General features: G+C 36.5%; 2 protein-coding genes across 3 annotated transcripts in view; one reads left to right on the forward strand and one right to left on the reverse strand.

The window, feature by feature from the left end:
• The window catches only part of UBAC2 (UBA domain containing 2), an 87,232-nt gene that overhangs the window by 23,105 nt on the left and 38,676 nt on the right, over positions 1 to 25,451 (reverse strand). For both annotated transcript variants that reach the window (XM_053970265.1, XM_053970264.1), the window contains exons 5-6: positions 7,023 to 7,146; positions 5,074 to 5,121 (exon numbers count right to left, since the gene is read on the reverse strand). In XM_053970265.1, the coding sequence (XP_053826240.1) occupies positions 5,074 to 5,121; positions 7,023 to 7,146 (172 nt within the window). The remainder of the gene's footprint in view (positions 1 to 5,073; positions 5,122 to 7,022; positions 7,147 to 25,451) is intronic.
• On the forward strand, positions 14,297 to 25,018 carry LOC128803366 (G-protein coupled receptor 183-like). Its single transcript, XM_053970266.1, has 2 exons — positions 14,297 to 14,337; positions 22,058 to 25,018. The coding sequence occupies exons 1-2, from the start codon at positions 14,297 to 14,299 to the stop codon at positions 23,160 to 23,162; spliced, it is 1,146 nt and encodes a 381-aa protein (XP_053826241.1). The 3' UTR covers positions 23,163 to 25,018.

The following is a 25,451-nucleotide window of genomic DNA, read 5'->3' on the forward strand; positions in this document are numbered from 1 at the left end:
CAGGGGATTTTACCAAAGTAAAGAAATGCTTGAAGGCAAATGAAGAGGACGAAACCAGGCTTTTCTCAGCAACAGGAAAAGGAGAAATGGGCACAAACTGAAACATGGGAGGCTCCCTCTGAGGATCAGGAAACACTTCACTGTGAGGTTGATTGAACACTAGCACCGGTTGCCCAGGGAGGTGGTAGAGTCTGCATCCTTGGAGATACTCAAAAGCCATCAGAACATGGTTGTGGGGCAAGCTGCTCTGGGTGGCCCTGCCTGAGCAGGGAGGCTGGACCAGGTGTTACCCTCAGTGCTTCTGTGAACTGAGTACGTGCTCTTTGGTAGGTATTCTATCAGGAAAGGGGAATCACATCCATTACACACAAAACACATGGTTTTACTAGGTAACTACTTAAGCATAGCCAGAAATTTTTAGTAAATGAGTAGTCTCACTGATATTAGCAACACTACTGATATTTATACTGTAATACCAATGTCAAATATTCAGAAATAAACTAGATCCAACATTTAGCTAACATTTACCTGAATCCACTTACAATCACAGTTACAAAGTGTTCAAAAAGCATCATACTTTGACTAAAGTCCTGCACCAGACTAAATGTGGATGACTGAAGGATATCCAGACTAATTGGAGGATGAAGGACAATGCACAGCCGGACATGAATGTGGAGGCAACTGCATACATCAACAGACTCTGATCAAAGATTCTCTTTGAGAAAGCATATATTTAATATTAATTTTAAGTATGTAGAAGGGATGGTATTTTAAATGAGAACACTATACTATGGGGTAATACAAATGTAAATACAAAATGTTTTAAAACATATTTTAAAACAACAAAAAATTCAGCATGCTTTGTTCAAAATCACTTAAGAAAGATTTGAAAGAGGAAGAAAGACAACAAGAAAATCAATGATTCCTAGGTCTGATCAGATATTAGCTACATAATACTATTTTTAAGACAGGAACTAAACCAATGAAAGTTCAGTTTAATTATTTTGCTCCCCCAGCTGAATCACGTTTCATCCTATATGTGCCAATTCCAAAGGACATGAATTCACTATACAAAAACACCTCAGCTGATTGAACAACTAACAGATAGGATGGATAAAGTTCTTAATAAACAGAGCTCAAAAGTACAATCCAAATACACTTGGGAGCATTTAACAGTATCTGTAGTGTGTGTAAAACTAAGTTAGCCACTTCAAAATTATGAATAATAACTAATGTACTCAAAAAAACAGAACTGAAATTAAAATCATGCACTCAACACAGTCTGAACTTTCTATGTTAACCTTAAGCCGTTAAAGTACAAGCTCTAAATTACAGATTCTCTACATTTTCCAATATCTAAATATAAAAAGCACAACTTTTCATACAATCTGAGAAAAGTAAATTCCAGCATAGCAGAGTAACAATGCAGAAAACTGTTGCATTCAGCTTAGTGAAATCTCCAAGTCAAGCAGTGTTTTAGAAACTTCTCAATTTCAGTTTCCTAAGGTTTGAACTGAACTCTACATAAATTCAAGGCAGCTCACAGAAGACTTGATGGGTTCCAAATTTTGAACTTTATGCAGTGCAGGTCATCTTGCAAACAAATAAAAAACTAACAGGAGGTAAGAAGAAAGGCTAGAACACTAAAATCACAAAAAGGGCCTGAAAGATACCTTCCCCCTATCAAATATAGCCCTAAGCCACTCAGAAAAACTCATGGCATGTGATCTGTCTGATGACATTATCCTAGAAAGTGGAGGGAACTGCATGTCTTTGTGGGACATGTCTTCTGCCAGTCACCAACGTGAGCTTACTTCTTTAAGCAGATGAGCTCTAGCTACGATGGAACCTTGACACATCTCTCAAATTTCAATCCTACCAGAGTATGGCGAGGAAAAATGTAAAGTGGGAATCCAAGAGCTTTTAAAGGGGTGGGGAAAAAAAAAAGGGAGAGAAGATTTCTACATCCAATGAAACATGAATACCACTTCCTAAGGTGCTTTGACTATTTTAAAGGAAAAAAAAAATAGTGAAGAAACTGTTTCAAGCCTTCACTAAACTGAGTAATATGCACTATATGGAAGCACTTCTGTAAACAACTGCTGAAAGAATTTTGGGCATCTCTAGTATGTTTCCTAATTTTATGACACAAACCCCAAAAAACTCCTATCATAAGAAACAAATTTGGTCTGGGTATGCACCAGGCATCATATATTCCTGGCAAAATAAATCACAAGAAACGAAACTAGTCTTATCAATCGTAAGATGATTATAGATTAGTGATTACTAAATTAGTGATTTGTAAATTTCTTTACAATCTACTACATAATTTTTCTCTTCCTTATACATAAGCATCATGGATTTAAACAGCATGTCTTATACAACATACCAGCAACTGATATACCAAAAGTAAAATAATTGATTGTCCAGTTTCATGTGGACAGTAAAGAAACTGCCTTTAAGACTGTAATCCTGTGCTGGTTAAAATTAGATCTAGCAAGATATACCTTATCACAAAGACAGACACAGCAGACCTTCTGTATTCCAATAACAAAACATGAGTTGTAATTACTGCACCTGAAAAAAATTCACCATCAAAACTACAAATTGTCAAAAATTCCCTATCACCAGGCACACTACATCAATGCCTACCTGCCCACATAGACTCATACACTCATTTCTGTAATGATGGCATCACTCAAAACCACTGAAAACAAGAACTCAAGGCAGTATAGTTCCCAGTACCTCTATACCCTGCCTAGAATTCACATAGAAGTTCTAATGATATTTGCAAAAATGTAACTAGAAAGTCAGATCCCATTTAGTCATGTTCAAATATAGGCTGTGAGAATTTAAAAAAACCTAAACCAGGAACACAGTGAAGACAAAGTGGAAACTGACAACAACTCAGAAATTGTGCTGGCACCATCCATTTTAATATTCCACATAAGCAGAAGTGCAACAAAAGCTAAATTACAGAACAGCATCATAACACACTCAATGTGAGTCCCTAAGTGATCTTCAGTGCTTAAAATACAGTGAAGTGGCTACCAGGCAATAAACTAGCAACTAAATATCACACCTGACTTGATGTTTGTGCATTTACTTATCGTTTTTGTACAAATACCTGAAAATTTGAGTCCACAAAGACTAAGGTAGTAAGCTAGAAAAATGTTAAGAGTAGTAAGAATTACATAACATAGGTTGTCAGAATGACTTAACATTAATTTGACAATCTATTTATTTCTGTAACTGTACATATAAATATGTTATCAACCAACTACACTTGCAGTGATAAAAGGCACCTTTATAGTGTTGCATATCCTTCTTCAGATTATTTAATACACTGTGAAACTTTATTCCTTTACCAAGTTTTCTCAAAAGACACCAAATCATAATTTCTAACAGAGAAGAAAAAGAGACTTCTTAATCACAGAAGTGTGGCAGATACGCTATGCAAAAGAAATGGCTGAAAATCCTAACATGAGTTTCTTTTCAAATTACTGCACTTATTACAAAGTCGTGGAGTGCAGCTCTCTGCTTGCTGCATAAAAAAACTGAGACTGAAAACACATTGTAATTAATGATGACTTAATTCATGCTGACTGAAGCCAATAGGAAAACTTGAAATTATTTTTTAGCCATCCTGTGACACAGAAGTAACTCAATTTAATCCTATAGATTTACACCTAAGTAAAACATACTGTTAGCTTGAAATTTAAAAAAAAAGCTAATTTATAAAAAAGATTACTAAGAAAGTTCAGCAAGTTTCATTATATAGAAGAATAAAATTTTATATTAAGAGGGAATTAAAATAAGAACTGCATAACGTATTATGAAAAAAAAAATTGACCTACTCTTTATATGTCTATATAATCAAGTATAGACAGAGCTTCTGTCATCAGGAAAGAGGGAGTTAAAATGCCTTTCCATTTCTTTCCTTTCCTTCCCTCTCTAATGAACACCTGTTTGAAAGGAAGGGCTATTAAAAGAGCCAGCAGTGTAACAGGAAGGGTAGTGTGTTTGGAGGAAGTCACAGATCCTTCACTGGGCACAGAGGCTTGGGCTGATTGCCAGGGGAGATAGATTCTGATTTGTAGTTGCACTGCTTTCATCGATATTTATAGCAAGATCAAATCATGAACAGGCATCACTATTTGCTGCTCCGTCACTCTTGTTATTACTTATCCTAGAAATTCACAGAATATTTTGCAACAGTCAATGCAAATGATAAGAGATCAAACTACTAAGTTGTAGCAGCATTTCCCTCTGAGCTCAACCCAAATTCAAATTAGTGGGTTCTATACAGCAAGGGCATAATTTGAGTTCTCCACCAACTTAATAATGAGCTCCCTTGGAAGTGGTGGCACTCCCGCTGTTGGAAAAGGTTACAATCTTTTGGGCCAAGAAATCAGTCCAAGCTCCTAATTTCTGAGTTTGTAAAATTTAAAAATAAGCTTATCAGTATCTAAAAATCTGACATATTTAGCACAATCTGTTTCAGCACTAAGTGCCTTACTATCAACAACAGAGTCAGAAAGGAAAAAGACAGATCACACCCCCCTTTATCTGACTGATGTGACAAACGTGATTTTGTGCCCCTACTGCCATTGCCATTGTGAGAAACAGCTATACTACAGATCTCCTTGGAGAATAGCAAAGCTTGAAAAGCCCTCACAGCAAAGTTATTAAAACCTGAGTTTTGGAATCAAAGCTTGAGGCTTGCTGAAATCTGAAAAAACAAACCTCAACCCAGGGTACGCATTTTTACCATTTCCTCAGCAATCTCATTTATAGTTCTAGGTGTATGGCTATATCCATGGCAACAGAATTAAATTTATGCAGGGAGCAGTGGTACCCAGAAAATATCAACCACCAATTTTGTCGTCTATCAGTTTATCACCAGCTAGTCAGTGCTTTACATATTTGGAAGTTGAAGAGGAAAACTTTCTACTTGACAACACAAAATGTTACTTAGTAATTTCTGTTCTTTTTGAGTCCAAATATACTGTGCTGATCCCACACATAACAGAGTTTTAAGCAACATATGATTTTTATAACAGTAAGACTTACCAATCCACTTAAGGCTAAAATCCAGATGTAGGAACCAGACGTTAAGAGCTAAAAGACAAGAGCAGTGATTGAAATTTTTATTTTACGAAGTTGTTGCTATATGAACCACTAAGTTGCAATATGGTATAGTTTATGCACTCATCATGACAATGGGAGACGTCAGACTTTTACCTCTGTTAAAATTCAGTTTACCATTAAAAAAGAAAAAGTATTCCAGAAGGAGTAAGTGGAAAAAACACAAGGATCCAACAATTGTTCTCCTTCTACAGAACAATACATTTTATTTTCATATAGCTTACTAAGTATAACAGGATGTCGGTTATAGGCTGCACAGAAAAACAGGTCTGAAAGACAGACTGAAGCAAAGGAAATGACTCAGCAGCAAGAGGAGAAGAGTTCCAAGCAGGCAGGCACTCCAAGTGAAGCTCTCAGACATGCAGTCACAGACAGACTAAGCACCAGCATCAAAATTAAGGAAATAAAGTTCTTACCCAGTGACATATTTGCTGACATGAAATCACAGAAATAAATTGGAGCAAATTTTTTTTTAAATCCTGATAAGTCAACATGGCAGCCCATAGTTTCTAGCAAAGTATGTGACTAGTCACCTGGAGAAGGTTATTACCAACTGGAAAAATGGACTGAAAATGGTAACTAAAATGTTTCCGTGTGATGCTGACTGAATCGTGAGAACACCTTCCCTCTAGAGTTCTGACTACGGAAAGAGTGATTTGAGATAAGGGCAGAGTTTACAAATGAGGAGAAGGCAAATGAGTCTTCCCTCAGGCTCTGTGTGATGGCAGCAACCGTTCAGCACTCAGCAGGGAGAGATCCCGCAGAGATACGGGGCTCAGTGACAGCACTGATCCGCACTGGATCCGTGCTGTGTGTACGAAAGCAAAAGGTAAAAGACATGATGGAAAACAGCCCACACAATATCATGGCTTTCCCAAAGACTGCAATAATAGTGGAACTGATGGGTTCAGAAGAGAGGAAACAAGATTTCTGAGTGATCAAGAAAATAAGGTGCTGGAGCAGAAAGTGAAGGAAACCAAAGGCTGAACAGGAAAGAGGATGAATTAAATGTTCATGTGGAGCACAAGTCAATATTCTGAAACTGACTACTTATTCAAAAATACTCTCTACCACATTTGGTACAGAGTAACTACCATAACTATGGTGGTTTTCCATTGCTCGTGCCAGAGCTACTTTTGAATCCCTAGAAAGTATAGATGTGAGCCTAATTTCTCATAAATTTGCAAATCTCCTATTTCACCATTCAGGTTGTGACACAAGTGTCCATTCATTTCTAAGCTGCTGGATTTGGGGTTTTTAATTGTTTTTTGAATCATTACTACCTTCCTATACCAAGTAGCTATATTTTTTCACTCATATTTCACAGAATAATACATGGTGTTGCTGTGCTCTATGTGACACTATTCTAAATTACCTGTCACATGGTAATGCATCATATACAAATTAGATTAATTTATATAAAAGTGAAATTTAGCCAAAACCTTGATTATTTACTAACAGGCTTACCATAAAAAACCACTGTATTCTACAGCTTTGTTTGAATTCTAATAGACAAGGGAAAAATAAGCAAATTCAAGAATATAAGCAAAACAGAAAGGTGAAAGATAACAATGCTTTAGGATCAGGTTCCATTTTAATCTATTTTCGTCTAACTCATTTTACTGACCAAAAAAACCAAAACTGTGGAATTGTCTATTATATTTTCCCATGTAAGACAAGGTAAGAAAAGATCACTTGCTAACCACTTCAGCATACTAGAAACATATGTATCTCTATGTTTTAGCTGATGGGATAGTTACTAGCTAAATGTATGTTGAATCATGCATGTGGAAACATCAAAATTCATAGACAAACAGAAATACTAACTACATTAGTAGTTTATTAAAAGATGAACAAGCAAGTACATACCATACCTGTAAACCCAGTATGTAGACCAGAGACTTGTTTGTTATAGAAAAGTGGCCCAATACTTGTGTCACCTGCACTCTTGGAATGGAGGAATAAAATGGAACAAACAGCGCAAACACAGGACCCAAGCTGCAAAAAGAAAGGTACAGATGGTTATTAGAATGATACTAACAACAGTAGTGTCAAACAATCAAAAGGAGTTAATTTTAAGTACATAACAATCAAAATGTTACACCACCTTGCAAACAAAGATCTTCCTTGGGAACCCACACTAGGTAACTTCTGGCATTCTAGGTAATAGATTCATTAGCAAATAAGAACAAGTGACAAAAAGTATTTTATTTCCCAATGTTTAGGACTGGAGGCAGAAGAAAAGGCAACATATTTCATCTAATAGCAGATTCTTTACATAAGGCACAGCACACAACAAGAACAGCAGTAATCTCCTACATCAGAACAAATATGATTCAAATGAACAAATCGTAAGAATTTACCTTTCCCAAAAGGTTAAGGAAGCCACTCCACTTATGAAGCCAAGCTCCTGGTATACTCAGACTTAATGTGTTAGAGGGTTGCCAATAGAGTACAGCATCTAAGATGGGAATACTGACAGTTTGATTTAACTTCCCTTTGCCAGTGACTTCCATGGCCCTACAAATAAAACTTCCTTTAGGATCCTCATCTTAATCACAACACAAGATGTTTTTTTAAGTTTTTAAGCCATCACTGGAAGGAGATTCATAGAATCTAAGACTTCAAGCACTTTTTACAATGACCAGATGCCTAGACTGATCTTGTGAATACGAGTCAGTGCATTTCATTCAGACACTCAATTTTGCATATAATCCTTTTTACACAAACAAAATACACCTGTATAAATACACGCAACACATTTTTGAAATAAACTGAAATTATTGAAGTTTTAAGAGTCAAAATGCTATAAGAAAGCAACATGCAAAAATTATTCTTAATCTGAATTTATTCCATTGTAGATAACATTCACTGAATAAATCAGGTTTTATAAGTGAAGATAGAAGAAAAACAAAGAAAAAATATCTTTTCTCTTCTTAGAGAAAAGTAATTTTAAATTATTTATTTCTACTCTGACCAAATTGAGAGAATACCACAACTGTGGCATGCTTTTCAGGTTTTAATGATCCTGTGATAAACAGTGACTCAGACACAGAGATTTCACATGCAAGAATGCACTCAATCGTAAGATGGGAAAGTACAAAAAGGAATTTCCCAATACTGCAAGTGCATTTTAAAGAGATTAGAGAATGCTAAAAGGTTCCCTAAATGTTAATATACATTTATGTCAACAGAGACCACAGAAAGCACCACCCCAGTCCAGAGTAGCTATCAGCTTAATTTAAATTCCAGTGTCTGACATTGCTCAGTACCCAAAAACCTAGAGGAGCTGGAGGAAATTTAGTGATGGGCCTTTTCTCTTAAAACAGTAAGTTCATAGGCACTACAGAGGTATGCTCCTAAAGGCATCAGTGTTTGTTTTTTAGACAGAGTTCACATCTAATATTAATAGGTATTACTCAAAGATCCATTCAGATATCTTTTTTTAAAATGTCAAAACTGGTGCCCTCCAAAATGCTGTGTACAGGCAATTCCACTGTGTGAAAAGTCATTCCAATTAATTTTAAACTTTCGCTCTCAACTTTCTTTATATAATTCTGTACTTTGAAAATTTCCCTTTATTTTCTGTTGCCTTCAGTATTTTCAATAGTTTACTAATGCCTTTTTTTAGAATATCTATATGGGGATGCTGCTTATCTACAGCAGGTCTGTCAGACAAGTTATCCACAGAATAATACTACAATATGGCTGACACAGTAAAGTACAACAAAAGGATGGTCAAGGAAAATCTGGACCCACTAGTGAAAAAAGGGACCCAGTGACAAAGGACAAGAAAAAAGCCAGGGCACTCAATGTCTTTTTTGTGTCAGTTTTCAGTGGTTAGTTTTGCCCTCAGGCCTTGCAAGTCACTGAGCATCCTGTGGGACTGGAGCAACGCCTGCTGTGAAGGAAGACATTTTGGATGCTCTTGAGCCCAGCTGATCACACAGGAGGCAAAAGGACCAGACAGGCTGCACCCCAGGGTTCTCAGGGAGGTGCCAATGCTACCTCACTGAAACAGCATGGTGATTAAGGCAGGTTCCTGACTGGATAACTGCAAATTGTCACACCCATCTTCAAGGAGAGCAAGAAGAGGATCCTGATAGCTACAAAGCTCACCTCTATCCCCGGGAAAGTTACAGAGCAAAGCTCCTAGGAGCCATTGCCAGCTACATGATGGACAAGGCAGCTACTAATATCCCATATGGATTTACCAAGAGTGACTCTGGTGCTGTGGATAAGGAAGGGGAAGATTGCAAATATTGTACACTCTGATTTTAGGATGGCCTTTGACTTGTTTTCTTCTTCAGTCCTTAAAGAAAAACAGGGAAGATATGCACTGCATAAGCAGATTTGAGGGAATCTGGCTACACTGCTGGACTCAAAGGGTTCTGATCAGCAGCACCAACTTTAACAGCAAACACTTACTAGCAGCTTCCCCCAGGGATCCATACTGGGATAAGCACTAGTTATTGTCTTTATTAAACAACCTGGATGATGGGACAGAGTGCACTCCCAACAAGCTAGTGAGTGAAATCAAACTGGAAGGAGCAGCCAATACTTTGGAGAGCAGGATCACATTCAGGTATTCCTTGATGGACTTGAGAAATGGGCCGACATTAGGAATGTTAGGGAGTTCAACAGAAGTAACAGTGGAGTCTTCCATCTGAGTTGGAACAACCTTGTGCAGTGGCATAGACTGGCTAGAAAACAGACTTGCAGATAAGGAGCTGGAGAATCCTTTGAGTGTTAGTCCAGCCTTTGAGTGCCACTTTATCTTTGCAGGAAGTGTCAATCACACACAGGGCAGCATTATCAATATGTTGTCATCAGACCAAGAGAAGTAATTGCTCAGTGCTTCTGAGCCTAAATGTAAATAATTGTGTCCAATTTTAGGCTTCATGCTTCAAGAAAGGTATTAATATACTAGAGCAACTCCAGACAGGATAATGATGGTCCGGTATTTTACCAGGCTGCACAGAGCTACAATCTCCATCCTCAGAGATACAACCTGGACACACCACCCAAAATAACCCATTCTCATTGGACATGTTTTGAACCCAGGGTTGAACTAGCTGACTGCCCGAGATCCTGTCAAACCTAAGCTACCCTATTGCTCTGTGAAAAATCAAAGCCTTATTCATGAAGCTCATGATCACTGGAGGAATTTCTGTTCCTGTATTTCACTGGACAGGTACAAACATCCAACCACATACCGTAAATAAAATTACTGGTTCTTAACTCTTTTAATTATGTTAATTAGTTGTTTGGTACCATATATCAGACTCAACATCTAAAAGTGGAAAACATATTCTTATTGAAGGACTACTTCAGTGTTTTCTTTTCCTTCACTTCTTTCTTATCCTCTTGTATTTGATTTTCCTCTCATCTCTTTTAGTCTCCTTTTCTGTGCTTTCTCTCCTTTTGCAGAGACCTTCACCCCAGCCCTTTGTTCATTATACTATGAGAATATCAGGAACATCCTTTCGTGTGCCATGATTAACTACTACTAGAAATCTGTGATATCTGTGTGCAAAGAAGGGCTATAGACACAAGCATTTTTTGAACTGGGTTTTGGCCCACTTCATATTCAGAAAGCTAATTTGAGTCACATTTTCATAGAAAATGAAACTTTCAAACAACCCAGAAAACTCTAAAACCTGAAAACTGAATTCTAGAGCTTGAACATTCTACATGTCCATCCCAAAGACATACTATAGTAGCCATCTCTACAATAACTATATCCTCCTTTTGAAGAGCACATTAAATTTCAACATTTGAAGTGAAACAGAAACACAGTGACAAGATAGGAACATTCTACATCATATGAATCTATGAGATTGGCTTTGTACAAAGAAATTAAAAAATACATATACAAACAATATCCTTGAAAAAAAATAAATCAGAGATGTAAAAATTGTCTGAGAATAAAAAATCAGGGGCATCTTACAAGAGAAATACACTATTTAAAGTCTAAAAGGGTGACTATTAAATGCAGATTAAAATAAAACATTAGCACTAGCAAATATATGCACACAACAGGAAAATGGTTCTAAAATGCATGAACAAAGGGTTAGAAAGTTAAATAAATGTAGCTTCTGTAAAAATGCTTGCTGCTGTCAATAGTTCTGTGGGATTAAGTTTGCAGAAATAACCTATTTTATTCAGAATGACTCACTGCACTTACTAACTGTGGTGCTGTGTTTTTCTTCATTCAAGTTCTCCAAAAAAACATTAAACTGACAAATTCACAACCATGTATTTTTTAGGGGACTAAAAATATCACTTATAAAAAACAGCTGCAGATAATACAGGCACGCAGGTAGTGCACTTACAATTCAAGTTATTATGTCATTTCAGTGACCTGTGTTCCTACAGTCAGCCCAAACACTGCCATATTACACTTAAGGTTCCAGCCTTTATTCTGAACATGCTAAACATTCACAATAACATTCCTTAAAATTAAGTAACTCTGTGGAATGTGACTACCCTTGATGGTTGTGTTCCTCTACCTGCTGGAGCCCTGGACTCAAAGGACCCTCCTACTGCACCCAATCCTTTTGCTACACATAAGCAGGACAGCCCATTGCCTGAGGTCTCTCAATAGCAGCAAAAGCATTAGGCTTTGTTACCTAATACTCACTAGCTAACGCTAATATTTCACAGGAAAGCAGCAAGAAAGCAGAGAAAAATTTAAAAATGCATCTGGAGGTGAAAAGAAAGGCTCTTCCTGTCCATGGATATCCCCATGCAGAATCCATGCAACTTGCACGTTCATTAAAATTTGAGACTAACCATCTAACCAACAGTTTACAATCCCCTCATGAAGGCAGAAGTCAGACACCTATCCGAAAGTAAGCTTTAGTTTTTAATGCCAAGACTATCCAACAATGTATTTTGTAACCTGTGGGGTTCCATGTTTCTCATCTTGTCTGCCAAAATCTGAACAGTGTTTGTACATATATGGTAAACACAAATGTATGTCGGTACATATATGGTAAACACAAACACCTTCTGACACACAGCAATTTTTTAATTTACATTAATTTAATGTCCAAATCCTGGAGCAGTCAAACAGATATTGGACCAACAGCAGCTGCATCAGAACAGAAAACAAACAGCTAGAAGGATAAATAGTTAGTGAAAGAATGCAACCTGCACCATTTAGCTCAAGCAATTAGCTTGAGCTAATTTTTCATCATGGCTGGATTGGTAGCTAATATACCAGTGTGACTCAAAGGGTACAATCTAGTAGTGTATCTTAATCAAAGGAAGGCAATATTTTATCAGATCAAAGCAGGAAACATATAGTGGTGTTGTTTTATAATGATACAACAATTCTGAAACAAACATTTCCTTTACTAAGAAGCTGGGGTACTAATGTCAGCCCTTGAGCAAAGACATGTCTGCGTATCTCAAAATTTCCCATTTCTACAGCAGACCTTAGGTGCTGGACACAGAACCACACTGTGGTATTACTTTGCGTACATATGAAGCAAGTTCCCTGTGCAATTTCCTTTTAAGCGGTCCTGAATTCTCATTACTTCATTTAAAGCAATTTTACTCTCTGATGAAGCTGAATAATTAAAAAATTATTCAAAAACAAGTAAGGAAAAACTAATCCAGAATAAAAACAATCCAGAATAAAACTGGTAAGTTTTCCCAAAGACTTTCTGAATGTGATGCTAGAAGATGAATGCTCCATTAAGACTGAGGAGCTGAAAGCCCTAGATAGAGCCCTTCAGCTCTTTGGCATCTAAGGGGAATCAAGTCATGTGTACAGTGGGAGTTCAACATAAGAAAAATCAGTTTATAGTGTCAACCAAGTGCTCCAAGTAGGTACAACAGTAGCTCACAAGGCTTTGTGTTCTGCTATAGGAAAAATATTTCCTAGAATACAAAGTAACTTTGCCATTAGGTCTGCATTTACTTGAGGCTTTCTGATGAGATGGACGTGTTAGCAGAGATCCTATCTCTTTACACACCTTCACCACTACAATGTCAGCCAACACCTGTGCTGTGAACACAGCCCTAACATTTCCAAAGAGGCATCCTGCACTCTGCATGGGTTGGACCCGCCAAAAATACCCTTATCATGCCTTGTTGGTTGTTTAAAATCAGGCCACTAAATGAGGTCATGAAACAGTCCTTTGCTGTCATGAATGATCAGTATCAGGTTTTGGGGAAAAGCCCAGGTAGCTCTCAACCACAGCCTCTAAGAGCAAACAAAATGATTTTCCATCTACCTCTAATCTCCAAAACCCTCTTAACAAACACACAATTTAAGTTTTACATTAAAAGTTCTTCACCCAGAAACAAGATTATTTCAGGTACAAATGGGTTAACTCACAATCTGACATCCATTCCCTTCCTACTCCCTAGCCACTCATTCTTGTCAATATTATTTTAGGGGAATCAAATTTGTGTTTTAGAAGCTTTTTATCTTTCATGTATTTACCTTACATTTTTCACTATCATTATTATTACCACTGCTTAAAATGTAATAAACAGCTTACAAAGGCAGACATTTTTACTAATCTCTCAAAGTCCCAGAGTTCTTTAACTCCCTCATACATTTTTGACAGGCATTTCTGTAAATCCTCATCATTATGATACTAAAACCGAACTGGGAATGTCCACAGGCATTTGAGACGTCTGCTTTAACACCACATCTCAGTATGTCTCAGTTTTGAGGTTTCCTCGTGCTGCATCAGATCTCGTTGGTAAGAAGAAGTTCTAAGTATGTACTGATTACACAGCTTTTTGCTGTAATTAAGGTGTTTTTAAATGCAGATGGCATATAAACAAAGTTTTTCTCATATGAGAGGGATTTTCGCTGGTCAACAATTAGTCAAGTAAACCTCTGGGTGAAGTCCCTTCTGCAAAAGTCAGTAGTGCGTAACTTCAGGGGGGAGGTGGAAGTGTTGTTTCTAATTACTCTCTTCGAGCAGACTAATTGTAAAAGGATCAAAAATAGATGCTTTCACATCCCATAAAACAGTAGGCAGCAAATCAAGACCGGCATACAAACAGGGCTGGGACTTTTTTAAGCACTTGAAAAAACCCTACCCCTCCCACAAAAGACTCACGTAATCACTCTTGAGAACAATGTGCAAGGGTAAACCTTCTCAGTCAAGCCATCCTGTTAATGCCCTTAACTGCTCAGAGGATCCAAGAAGCTACAGAGATGTAAGTACAGAAAAGAACTAACTTTTTACTTTTTTCCTTTGCCACTGAGCAATAGCAAACAATTCCAGAAATATCTCCTTTTTTTGCATTATACTGGGTATTTTCATGTGGTAGTAAGGATAAATGATCTTTGTATGGGAAAGGCCCATGGAAGAAATTATCTGATATTTTATATTCCCATATCAATATGCTGCTAGTTAGTTTCCACTTAAAGGATCTGTTGATCTACAGTATCAACAAGTTATTCCAATTCCTTTCTTATAATACAGCCTTCTGACATCCACAGGGAAACATTTCATACTGCCTTAACTTAGACAATTTTTTAGCAACTAATTAAAATTATACTGGTGCAGAAGTAACTACTGTAGAAGTAGTAAGGGAAGCACTGAAGCTCTGAAGTCACTGAACCTCACAGAATAATAGTAAGAGGGAGCCTTAAAACAAATCCATGCTGTGGTTGTGCATGCATAGCTTTCTTTTATCACATGCATTCCTTGTCTATGAAAACAGCCTTTATTATCAGCTCAAAAACTTCTCACTCTTCTCATGTCTGAACATTGCAACAGAGCATTTTAAGAGTTCAAAGCTTTATGAGCTAATTCCTCTTTTAACTTCTAGTGCACATTTCTTTAAAGGTTTTTAGAAGGCATTCTTCTTCTGAATTGCAATGACCAAACATCTCTCTCTTTATTACTGATCTTTAGACATATTACAAATGGTATGATTTTTATACCGCTTCCCAATTTAAAAGGATACATTTTTCCTATTATACTGGCAAAACAAGACAGAGTGTTCTACAGACAATAACTCAACTATCTTTTATCTAAAAAAATAAGAGAGAGTACATGCCTTTGAGCACAAAATACAAGAGATCTGTCTAACATCTTCATGGCTGCTCCTGAAGAGACAAGGCTATTGAAAATTTACCTGGTAATTAGTCTTTAAGAGCTCAAGTCTCATTTCTTTCTGATCAAAAGACTCAGGAGCATGTATAGAGAATGATAATATAGAAGCTGTAGTCTGAAGCTGTAAACCCTAAAATTAAATACTATACCTGTATGGGTTTAATGTAACTTAGAAAAAAAAACCCGAACTCAAATAGGTGTGCATGTTTTCAAGTACTAAAATACAAATCCTCATTTGATTACTTTTTTCTTCTGCTAGAAAGAAAGTAATTTTCAGTGGCTCACACTTTTATTTTGCTTATTTGCTCTAGTTTTAGGCTCTCTCCTTTTTACATTTGGTACACCTAAGCAAGTATAAATTGAAGGGAAGTTAATCATCTTAGCATCAGTACAGCTCTTCATGTCAGTATGAGTTTTTTGGCAGAGATTATTTATGTTAGATAGGTCTCACACTTGTAGAATCCATCACCCTGGTAGAGAGATCCAACAGATAAGACCAGGGTGTACCCTTCAAACTACTTCCACTTTTTCTTTAATTAGTTATGCACTTCAACTCAACTTCTTTTATTTCCATCTCACTTACAGTAGTTTCTACTATTTTTTAGCACCAAATATAACTGTCATACAACAACTGTCATGCAAAATCTATAGTAGTAGACAAAAGCAGGACCATAAAGATCCCACAGTCTTGTGCACTTGCATATTCTGTTAAGCAGTTAAAGAATATTCTAATTCTTTATAGCCACTGTTAAGACAATTTAAGACGCTGTTAAGACAATATTTGGGATTCTCTGACGTGTACATTACAAATTTGGGTTTACTATGCCAACAAATTTGGATCTATACCAAAGAGGGATAAAAGCACTAGCCTGGAAACTCTCTCATCAAAATTAACTGTGGGTTGTGACCTGAGGACTCAATCTTCAGGTCATTAGGCTGACTCACCAGCCTTTAGAACACAAAACTCAGCAGCTTTTGAAAAGAAATTAACAAAAAGCACTAGAAGCATGAGTGATGTGTTAGAAAGAAAGAGGAAGCTTTACGACGTGCCTGTCTCTCATCTCAGCTTTTATTAAACTACATGCAGTCCCCAGTTGCCAGTCCACACACTGTATTATGCACCTTAGGTATATATTCTTTCTATTTTAACAAAGTGTTTTACTATGCAACTTAGCACACACACTTTTTAATATACATAACTTAGTTGAATCAAGCCTTTTTCTCAAACAGAGGAAACACTCTACAATAGAGATCACCTGAACAGTAAAATAGAAATACTAACAGTAAATATGTCTGGTCAATAGAAAAAAATAATTTTGAGATTAAGGAAAAAATTAAACCTACAAAACCAGAGCACTGCGTATTTGCAATCTTCTACTGTTTTAAAACAATGTAAGACCTACACAGATTATATCTATAGAGGACTGTAAGATCAGTGAATCTTGCACAGAAGTCTTTTTCCTGACCATTCTTTTAAAATAATCTATACTCTTTATGCACAGAAAAACAACATTAACCCCCAATATGGTTTGTTAAAGAAATATTGTCCATCTCACAGTGATTAAACCATATTATGTGTAGAGAGCCAGGAGAGATCTTTCTAATGAATTGCTGTGCCTTTTCAAGAATATAATTAGTATCCTTAAATTAGCAACTGGACCAGGGACAAATGGACCAGGGATTCATCTTCAAAGAGTGAAAATTATGAAGAGGCACAGAGAAATCACACGTTAGATTACAATACAAAGTAAAAACCTTCTACGTGTCCCCTGTTCTGTTAGAAAGACAGACAGTGCTCCTCAGCAAAAGCAGGAGATTGTAACAAGAAGAAATTTGATTTAGCATTCAGAGAGCACTTTGTACCACTGCTTGGTACAAAGTACCAAGTACACAATCCCAACCCATGTAATCTAAGGTGTAATACTGCAACTGCTGGCTCACAGCTTAAGTCTATGCTTCTTAACAGTTAAATGTATGTAATATTATGATACTACATATAAAGCTCATCACATACGAACATGTCTGTGAAAGAGAGCTTTGGATTACACAGTACTTCCAGACTGGGGTCACCATCCTGTTCATCAAACACCTTTTGCTGTGGGGATTAAACACAATACAAATGTATAAACATAAAACAAATTACTAATGCCAGTCAAATGTTTTCACACAACATGGATCTCCTACACAAGCTATTTTTCCTTCTTTGATGAGATTACAATGTTGGTTTAGAAAGACACTTGCATAGATTTCAGACATGCTAGATTTTGTAAGCAGTTTGCCATTGTGCTGGGATTTTTTCCCCCAGATGGATGCTATTGCTGTGAAATATCAAGATGCACAGAGAATAGACTAGCAGCTGCCTAGCTAACAAACCTTGTAAGGTAATTGACCAAAGAAACTTGCTGGTCAAAAAGCAAACATAGTGCTAAGACTTGAAAATGGCAAGGGAAAGAACATTATAAAACAACCTGCACTGATTGCAAGCCTGGGCATAGTATTTAACAGTAAAATTAATTTTAAACTCTCCCAGGCATAAGGTCCTCCCAGGTCAAAGCAGAGAGCAATGGCCATGCCCTTACACTGGAGATACCGTGTGACAGAGTGAATCAGAGAAATACTCCTGGATCACAGTGAACTAACTTCACAAACTCCCAGTGCAATGCTACACATGTCTATCTTGCATACATAATCCACTGAGCAGAAAAAGCAGGGATGTAGTGGTGAGTTTGCCTCCAGGCACAGTAATACCAAGAGGCATCTGAAACCCCAAGTCCTGTGTGGGACACAGCTGGGGTTAGAACAGACATCACAGGATCATTTCACCTTGCAGTGAAATATTTGAGAAGCTTACCTCAAATTGCCCAAACCATGAGATTGTGTAAAGGTAGAGACTCAATGAAAACAGCAATTGCAAATTAATTTTTGAGACATTCAAGAGAGAGACACACACTTTTTAACATGGAGGTTGACTGACCAAAGACTAGAGTACAAATAGGCAATTTGCTTTCTCTTCAGTTCTTCAAGACAAACAGCATTTTAGAAAGTATGCTTTAAATGGAAAGTTACCGGAATTCATACACAATAACTAAAATAATATAATCTGAACTATACAGAAGATTACATTAAGTGAGTAAGTGATCTGTGTCACTGAGTGTTTATAGACTCAGAAAATATGAAAACCTTAACAACCTTCTTTACAATACACATATACAGACAGGAATTTTCAATACTTTATACCTTAACATTTTGGCATGTAACTCTAAGCCAAAAACCTCTGGTACTGTTTTCTTAAATTATTTAATTGGTAAGGGAAATTAATATTATCTTTCTTCCAAGTATATGCTTCAAAGTAATATCATTAATAAACCTGGAAAGCCACTGGAAAGGTCTTTAATCCAACAATCTAGAAGAGCAAAAGTTTTAGTAGTGATTCTAGAGGGTAAATTCATTGGTGCATCTGGATTTGGGACAGTAAATGGCCACGTTCTCATGAGTTATTCAGGCACACAGCTCATTAAAATAGAATAATGTCCAGCTAGTCTGAGGTTTGCAGCAGTAAGGATGTAACATTTTCCATTTATTCTCCAATAATGGAAAACTCACAAAAAGTATTCAAAACATTCTTTTTTCAGATACATTCTGTAGAGGATATCATATGATGTATGTATAAGTGGATCACTCAGGACTGCTGCCAAGAAATAAACAGCAACCTGACACAAGGAATAGGGTTTTTTAAAATATATCTTATCTTACTTAATAGTCCAGATACTTTTCAGGAAGAAAATGTTATTTTTAATTAAGCCCTCTCCAAGATTGCCAAGAAAATGTGAAATACCTGCTGAGGTCAGTGGAGTTCATCCAACAACAATTAGAGTTCAGAAGTACAAAGAAGTCACCACAGCTTCAGTGATGCACATTATGGTGGAAGGTATCAACTTTATCATCTGTTTGGGCCACAAAAGAGATAAAATCTCTCTCTCTCTTTTTTTTTTTTTTTTTTTTTTTAATGAATATATTCAGATACTGTAGCACCTAAACACCTTGGTGACTCTCAAAATGTCCCTACATACCCACAGGTAGACAAAACACTAATACTCATCTACAGCATTGTAAAATTGTTCGCTACAGCAACAGTCAAAATAACAGAGGATCAAAAAGAATACTTTTTGCCCTCTGGGCTGACTCACACAGCAAGCAGAAGAGCCTGCCAAGGAGCATAGCTTGGCTGACTGCACATTGATCCATGAGCTGTGCTCCTCCAGCTTTCTCCTCATCCATTTGTGGCCAGTTTGTCCTGCCAGGGAACTGCTCCCAGTATATATCCATGCTAGCACCTTGGATAGACACAAACACTGTCTTAGCTAGGACTCCTTCTCAATATAGCCACAGTTATATGTGAGGATGAACATCCTATTTTGAACAAGTTCTAGATTAATTTATTACATTAAAGATCCAACTTCACAGCACAAAATTAGGTAACATGCAATTTATGAAATTCTACTATTGATGTAAAAGACTATATATTTTAATGAATATACAGGTTTTTTCCTAAACTACAGTTCAATGTGTTTGTATAATAGATATTCTACATTTCACTAATGTTTATACAAAGACATATGAATGGATGTGACAATTATGTGCCCTATTTTTGAACCGAAACTATTACAATTTTAAAGGAAAAAAAAGCTCTTAATATGCTGTATCTAGTTACTGCAATTGAACTGTTTATCACAAATCTTAGATTTTCCTTTCCTAAATATGTTGACAAAATTATTTTACCTGCATTGCAAGAAAGAGATTAATAGAAGATAGACATGATGCTGGGAGTGTGAACAAGAATTAGAAGCATTTAAATATGAGAAACAAAACAAAATACCTCACTGACTCATATACAGGCGCCTACACAAACCCACACCATTTTATGCAAAGCCTGTTACACTTAGGTAAAACAAAATCCATCCTAAGCACTTCTACAAGGGAAAAGATGGGAGGAAATAATACCATAACTATCCTCAGGATAATAACTACTGCATTAATTAATCACCAAACACATTAACAACAAGACAGCATGAACAATGCAGACTTAACTAATATAAAATTACTGACATTCTTAAATATGCACTACAGCTGGAGTTATTATTTACTAGACTAGTTCCTTTATTCAAGGCACAGAACTCCCACTTCAGATTTGACATACAACCCTGAATGCAGTATTCCCATATCTTGAAAGACAGCACTTACTTCACAAATATCTAAGAATCAGAACATTGTACATCTGTCAGTCAGAAATTACTCACCTGTCTTCTATCTATGGAATGCAGCAAACACAGACTTAATGTACTACCCGGGAGACAAATTTCTTCCTTAAACATGTAATGTAACTAATTTACATCTTTTAATACACATCATCCATATCCATTACCGTTTACAGGGAATCATTAATTGTGGACACCCTGAAATAAGCAGAACAATCTCCTCAAATCATGAAAGAAAATACTAACCTTTAAATGCTTTCACAAGTTAATAAATGAATAATAAATACTTTCTAAAATGTGTGGTTTAAATCCCTTAAAACTGAGAGGTATTTCCCAGAAAGACTTTTTGGAAGTAGAACAGGCTGCAGTTGCTTGTAAATATTGTCTGTTGAATGACAAATCTTCAGAAATAGCATAGACATGTTAATTAAAGGTACAAGACAGACCTAAAATTCCAAATACAACAGCTTTTATCTTCAGGTAGTATTCTTTGTTAAATAGAAGCAATCTTGTTTTGATTGCTGTTTAAATTCATAAATGGTGCCTCTAAGAGGCACCCTTTTTTATAACAGCTGCCTGAGGAGTAACATGAAATGCCCCATCCTTTCTGAGCTTCATGCTTACATTACACAACTGTCAGGGAACAGCAGACCTAGGAAATGTTTGCACGGTGAGCAGTATCAACAGAATGGGGTTCTTCCCATTTCTGAAATTCTGCTGGATCATTTTAAAATATTTTTAAGCCCCCCCAAATCACTGCCACTTTGCAACTCTTCTATGCTACTTATGAGTGGGCAGATGAAACAATTTCTAAAATCTACTAAATTAACAAAGTGTAAAATAGTTCACCTGCACTACCTCTCTTTAGCAGGGTCATTAAAGAATGATTAAAGTAGTAGTCTTAATAATTTATGTATGCAAAAAATATTTGAATTAGATTACAAAAGCCAATTCTTAGAACTAGAATTAAACAAGTTATTATGGTTGGAATCTATGATCTTAAAGGTCTTTTCCAACCTAAATGAATCTATGATTTTATTATAATGTCAATATGATAAGAATGCCGAGAAAAAAAATTCTCTAAACAAGTTAAAGCATCACAGTGTGAATTGTCAGGAACAAAAATTCCCTTAAAATTAACTAAAGCACGTTTAAAACATTTTGTCTGCTTATCTGATTCTTGGAGACCTCATTTGATGCTTTATCATGTGGTTTCTTCAGACTCTTTTTTCCCCTCAGGTTGTTGACTCAGGGAGTCTCCCACCTCCTGAGCATCTACAGACTTCACTTTCCAAATATATTACATCCCTGGTTTATTATACTTCCCATTGTCCAATTTTCTTTATTAGAGAAGCAATTGGGATCAAAGTAGAAAAGCCAAAAGGAGGCATCTATTTGTTTGTTTTCAGATAGAGTCTTGAAAAGTATTTCACAGCAATGAAGTTTCATTTCATTTTTTAGTCTTATTTTGCAACAGAGGCTGTCCATTTTTACACAGATGCAGTTTATCTACATTTCTAACAAAATGTTCCCTTTCGTTGGTTTTTTTCCTCATGTTAGGTCTACTGAGCTTCCTGTAACAACAGTGGTTGCAGAAATGGACCCTTTCACAGCCTCTGAGACCAACATTTCCACTTGTGACTTATACGAGCACAAAGACACAGCACGGATATTACTGTCTGTCTTCTACGGCTCCATCCTGATTCTTGGGGTGCTTGGAAACACCATTGCCCTCACTGTCATTTTTAAAAACAGAAAGAAGATCAACTCCACTACCCTCTATTCAACAAATCTCGTCTTCTCTGACCTGCTGTTCTGCATTGCCTTGCCAACCAGGATCGCCTACTACGCCCTGGGATTCCACTGGCCATTTGGAGAAGCGCTGTGTCGAATCACCGCGCTCTTGTTCTACATCAACACCTACGCAGGTGTGAACTTCATGACGTGCCTGAGCATTGACAGGTTCTTCGCTGTAGTCCACCCTTTCCGATACAAGATCAGAAGGATTAAATATGCCAAGGGCATTTGTGTCTTTGTCTGGTTTCTTGTATTCAGTCAAACGTTCCCATTACTTATACAATCCATGTCACAGGAAGAAAATGAAAGGACTACATGTATGGAATATCCAAACTTTGAGAAAATTGAACATCTACCATTTATACTACTTGCCGCCTGTTTAATAGGGTACCTTATTCCCCTGGGGATTATTCTATTTTGCTACTCTCAAATCAGCTGCAAACTTTTTCAAACAGCCAAGGAAAATCCACTGACTGAAAAATCAGGGATAAACAAAAAAGCCATCAATACAATCATATTTGTAATTATAGTGTTCATCATCTGCTTTACTCCTTATCACGTTGCAATCATACAACACATGATTAAGAAACTTCAGCAAGAACCCTTGTGCACTGAAAAGAAAATTTTCCAGAAGTCACTCCACTATACTGTATTTCTGATGAATTTTAACTGCTGCCTAGATCCTTTCATCTATTTCTTTGCATGCAAAGGATACAAGAGAACTGTACTGAAAATACTGAGACGACAAGTGAGTGTATCAATTTCAAGTGCTGCCAGGTCACATCATGAAGAAAGCTCACGTGACGCAGGAGAAACGCAAATGACGGTACTTGCTAAATCTTCCAATGGAAAGCTACCAGAAAAATAAAGTCTGTAGTACACCACAGTGAACCAAGACTAAAAATCCACAGTCCATAGCAAAACCTCTTAGTGCTCCCCTACAGCAGCTTAAGTAAAAATCTGTTTCTCAGGATGTCAGGGAATCAAGGAGTGATGACTAAAAAAGATTTGTCACAGGACAGCAAGAAAACTCAGCATTATCATCTTCTTGCTGTATCCTTTTGACTGATCTCTTATTTTTTCCGGGAAATATGCACCATTGCGGATGTTCAGATTCCATGCAGCACATACATATGCCCGGATGTTACTAACTCAAGCAGAGCCGAATTACAGTTAGGATTGAGCACAAATATAGCTTACAATTCAGACCAACTACAACCAGAACATCTGAAAATTTCAAGATCTCTAGCTGAGTTCCAATTGCAGCAATGGTTTTGTTGGTCCAGTCACACAAACAGAGGAAATAAAATTTTGATATAAAATGGACAACTTCTTTGCTCATTTGACTATTACAAGTACTTAGTTTATAGCTCTTTGGAGGTGAAACTACATTTTACAATGTGTGGAGCACAAATGCCTTATTGGACAATTCACATAGAAAACATTGTCAAATATAACACATGAAAAGCTAATTAACTGTTTGGTTCTCCCCAACATTGAACATCTCCTGTATGTAAAATTACTCATCTTCACAAGGTGTATTATCACTTTAATCCTTTTCCTAAAGGAAAACTTTCCCTTTTAGTGTTTATTGTAAAAAGTCTCTCTCTACTTCTGTTGTATATAGATTATTTATGAACACGAATTGAAGCAAGAGACTGTAATATGAAAACTGCACCATTTCAGTTAAAAAACAGTGATACAGTGTTCTTCAGAACTTCTGCTGAAGTCAGACATGGACATAAGACAAACACTTTAGAAACATGAATAACGTTCATAGTTGAGACCATTCAAAAAGTAAATTAATGGATTAATTCTGATGGTGTGAGATGGCTACCTCTCTTTAAGCACTGTTTACCTGAGAGATCAATAAATGAGAAGAGCAGAATTGGCTGGGAAAGAACAAGTTTTCCCATCATGCCTTCATACAGCATATCTGGGATCCCTTTAGGCATGCTGAAATTGGCTCAGGAAATAGACCAAATGACTTAAACACATCCTGCTGGAATCAGCTCAATACCAGCTGAGAATCCAGGATGTAAGCCCTGGGTTCCTGCTGATGTGTGCCCTTCCGTCACGTTTCAGTTTCCTTCCCTACTTTATTCCTGGCCCCTCTATCTTTTTTTTAGTGTTCTATCTTATTAATATGCCCTCACTGGCCAACACAACTTGGTAACTCAACCACAAGGTTGTGATGGAAAATTAAAGAGTGCCTGATAATCATCAGTAAAAGCTATGATACATGTGAGAACAAATGTTATTTATTTCAGCTGTATATCTCTGACATTGAGATTGTACTGAAAGTCAAACAAACATATTACATTTGTCATCTTTGCAATTCCTTCCTTCCTCACATGCTGACCTCTACCTACCTGCAAACACAGAAGGATCATACCTGATGAGCAGTACGGAAACATTAAATTAACAATTAATTTTTTATGCCAAAGAAACCACAAAACCCCCCATATTTCATACCACTTAGACTGCCAAAATTGAGTTTCTAATTCTAAAATACTAATTCTCTCTTTTCTAATTCTAAAAGACACTATGCAGCTTCAGAAAAGCAGTGTAAGAAGAACAACTTTTATCAGGAGAAGTTCTACTTAATTCTGTATGTTCTAGCGGTTCTGTTCTTGTCAGCTTTTTAAATAAACTATTTTAAAACATTATTTAAGAATGTATTCCTATTGAATTGAGCAAATGGTAAACAGATAAAATCATAGACAGACCACTTATGAATACCTAGAAATGGTAGAAATAAAATATATGTATTGTTAACATCTCACTAGTACAAGCTGATTTTATTCTACTAAATTCTACTAATTTATTCTACTAATCTAAAAAAGCCTACTATTCTAGGCTTTTTTGAGTTTTTAGTATGCATTTCATCTGTGATTATAAAATCTTAAAGAAGCCTTTTTTATATTTGTCTGTAAAATATAACTTAAATATGTATTAAAACATTATATACTGCAGGTAACTACACTCTTCTAAGTGGAAGCAAAGTGAAGATTTCTACTGAACATCCTTCTCTATCCCCATTTTCTCACGTTAGCAATTCTGTTATTTTCAATATTGGATTTTGTTTCTAAATCACATTAGCATTCCCAAATAGCTAACTTTACATCAAAATACTGCTCTAGCATGATTCCAGTTA

Source organism: Vidua macroura, chromosome 2, assembly GCF_024509145.1.
Source record: "Vidua macroura isolate BioBank_ID:100142 chromosome 2, ASM2450914v1, whole genome shotgun sequence".
NCBI lineage: Eukaryota > Metazoa > Chordata > Aves > Passeriformes > Viduidae > Vidua > Vidua macroura.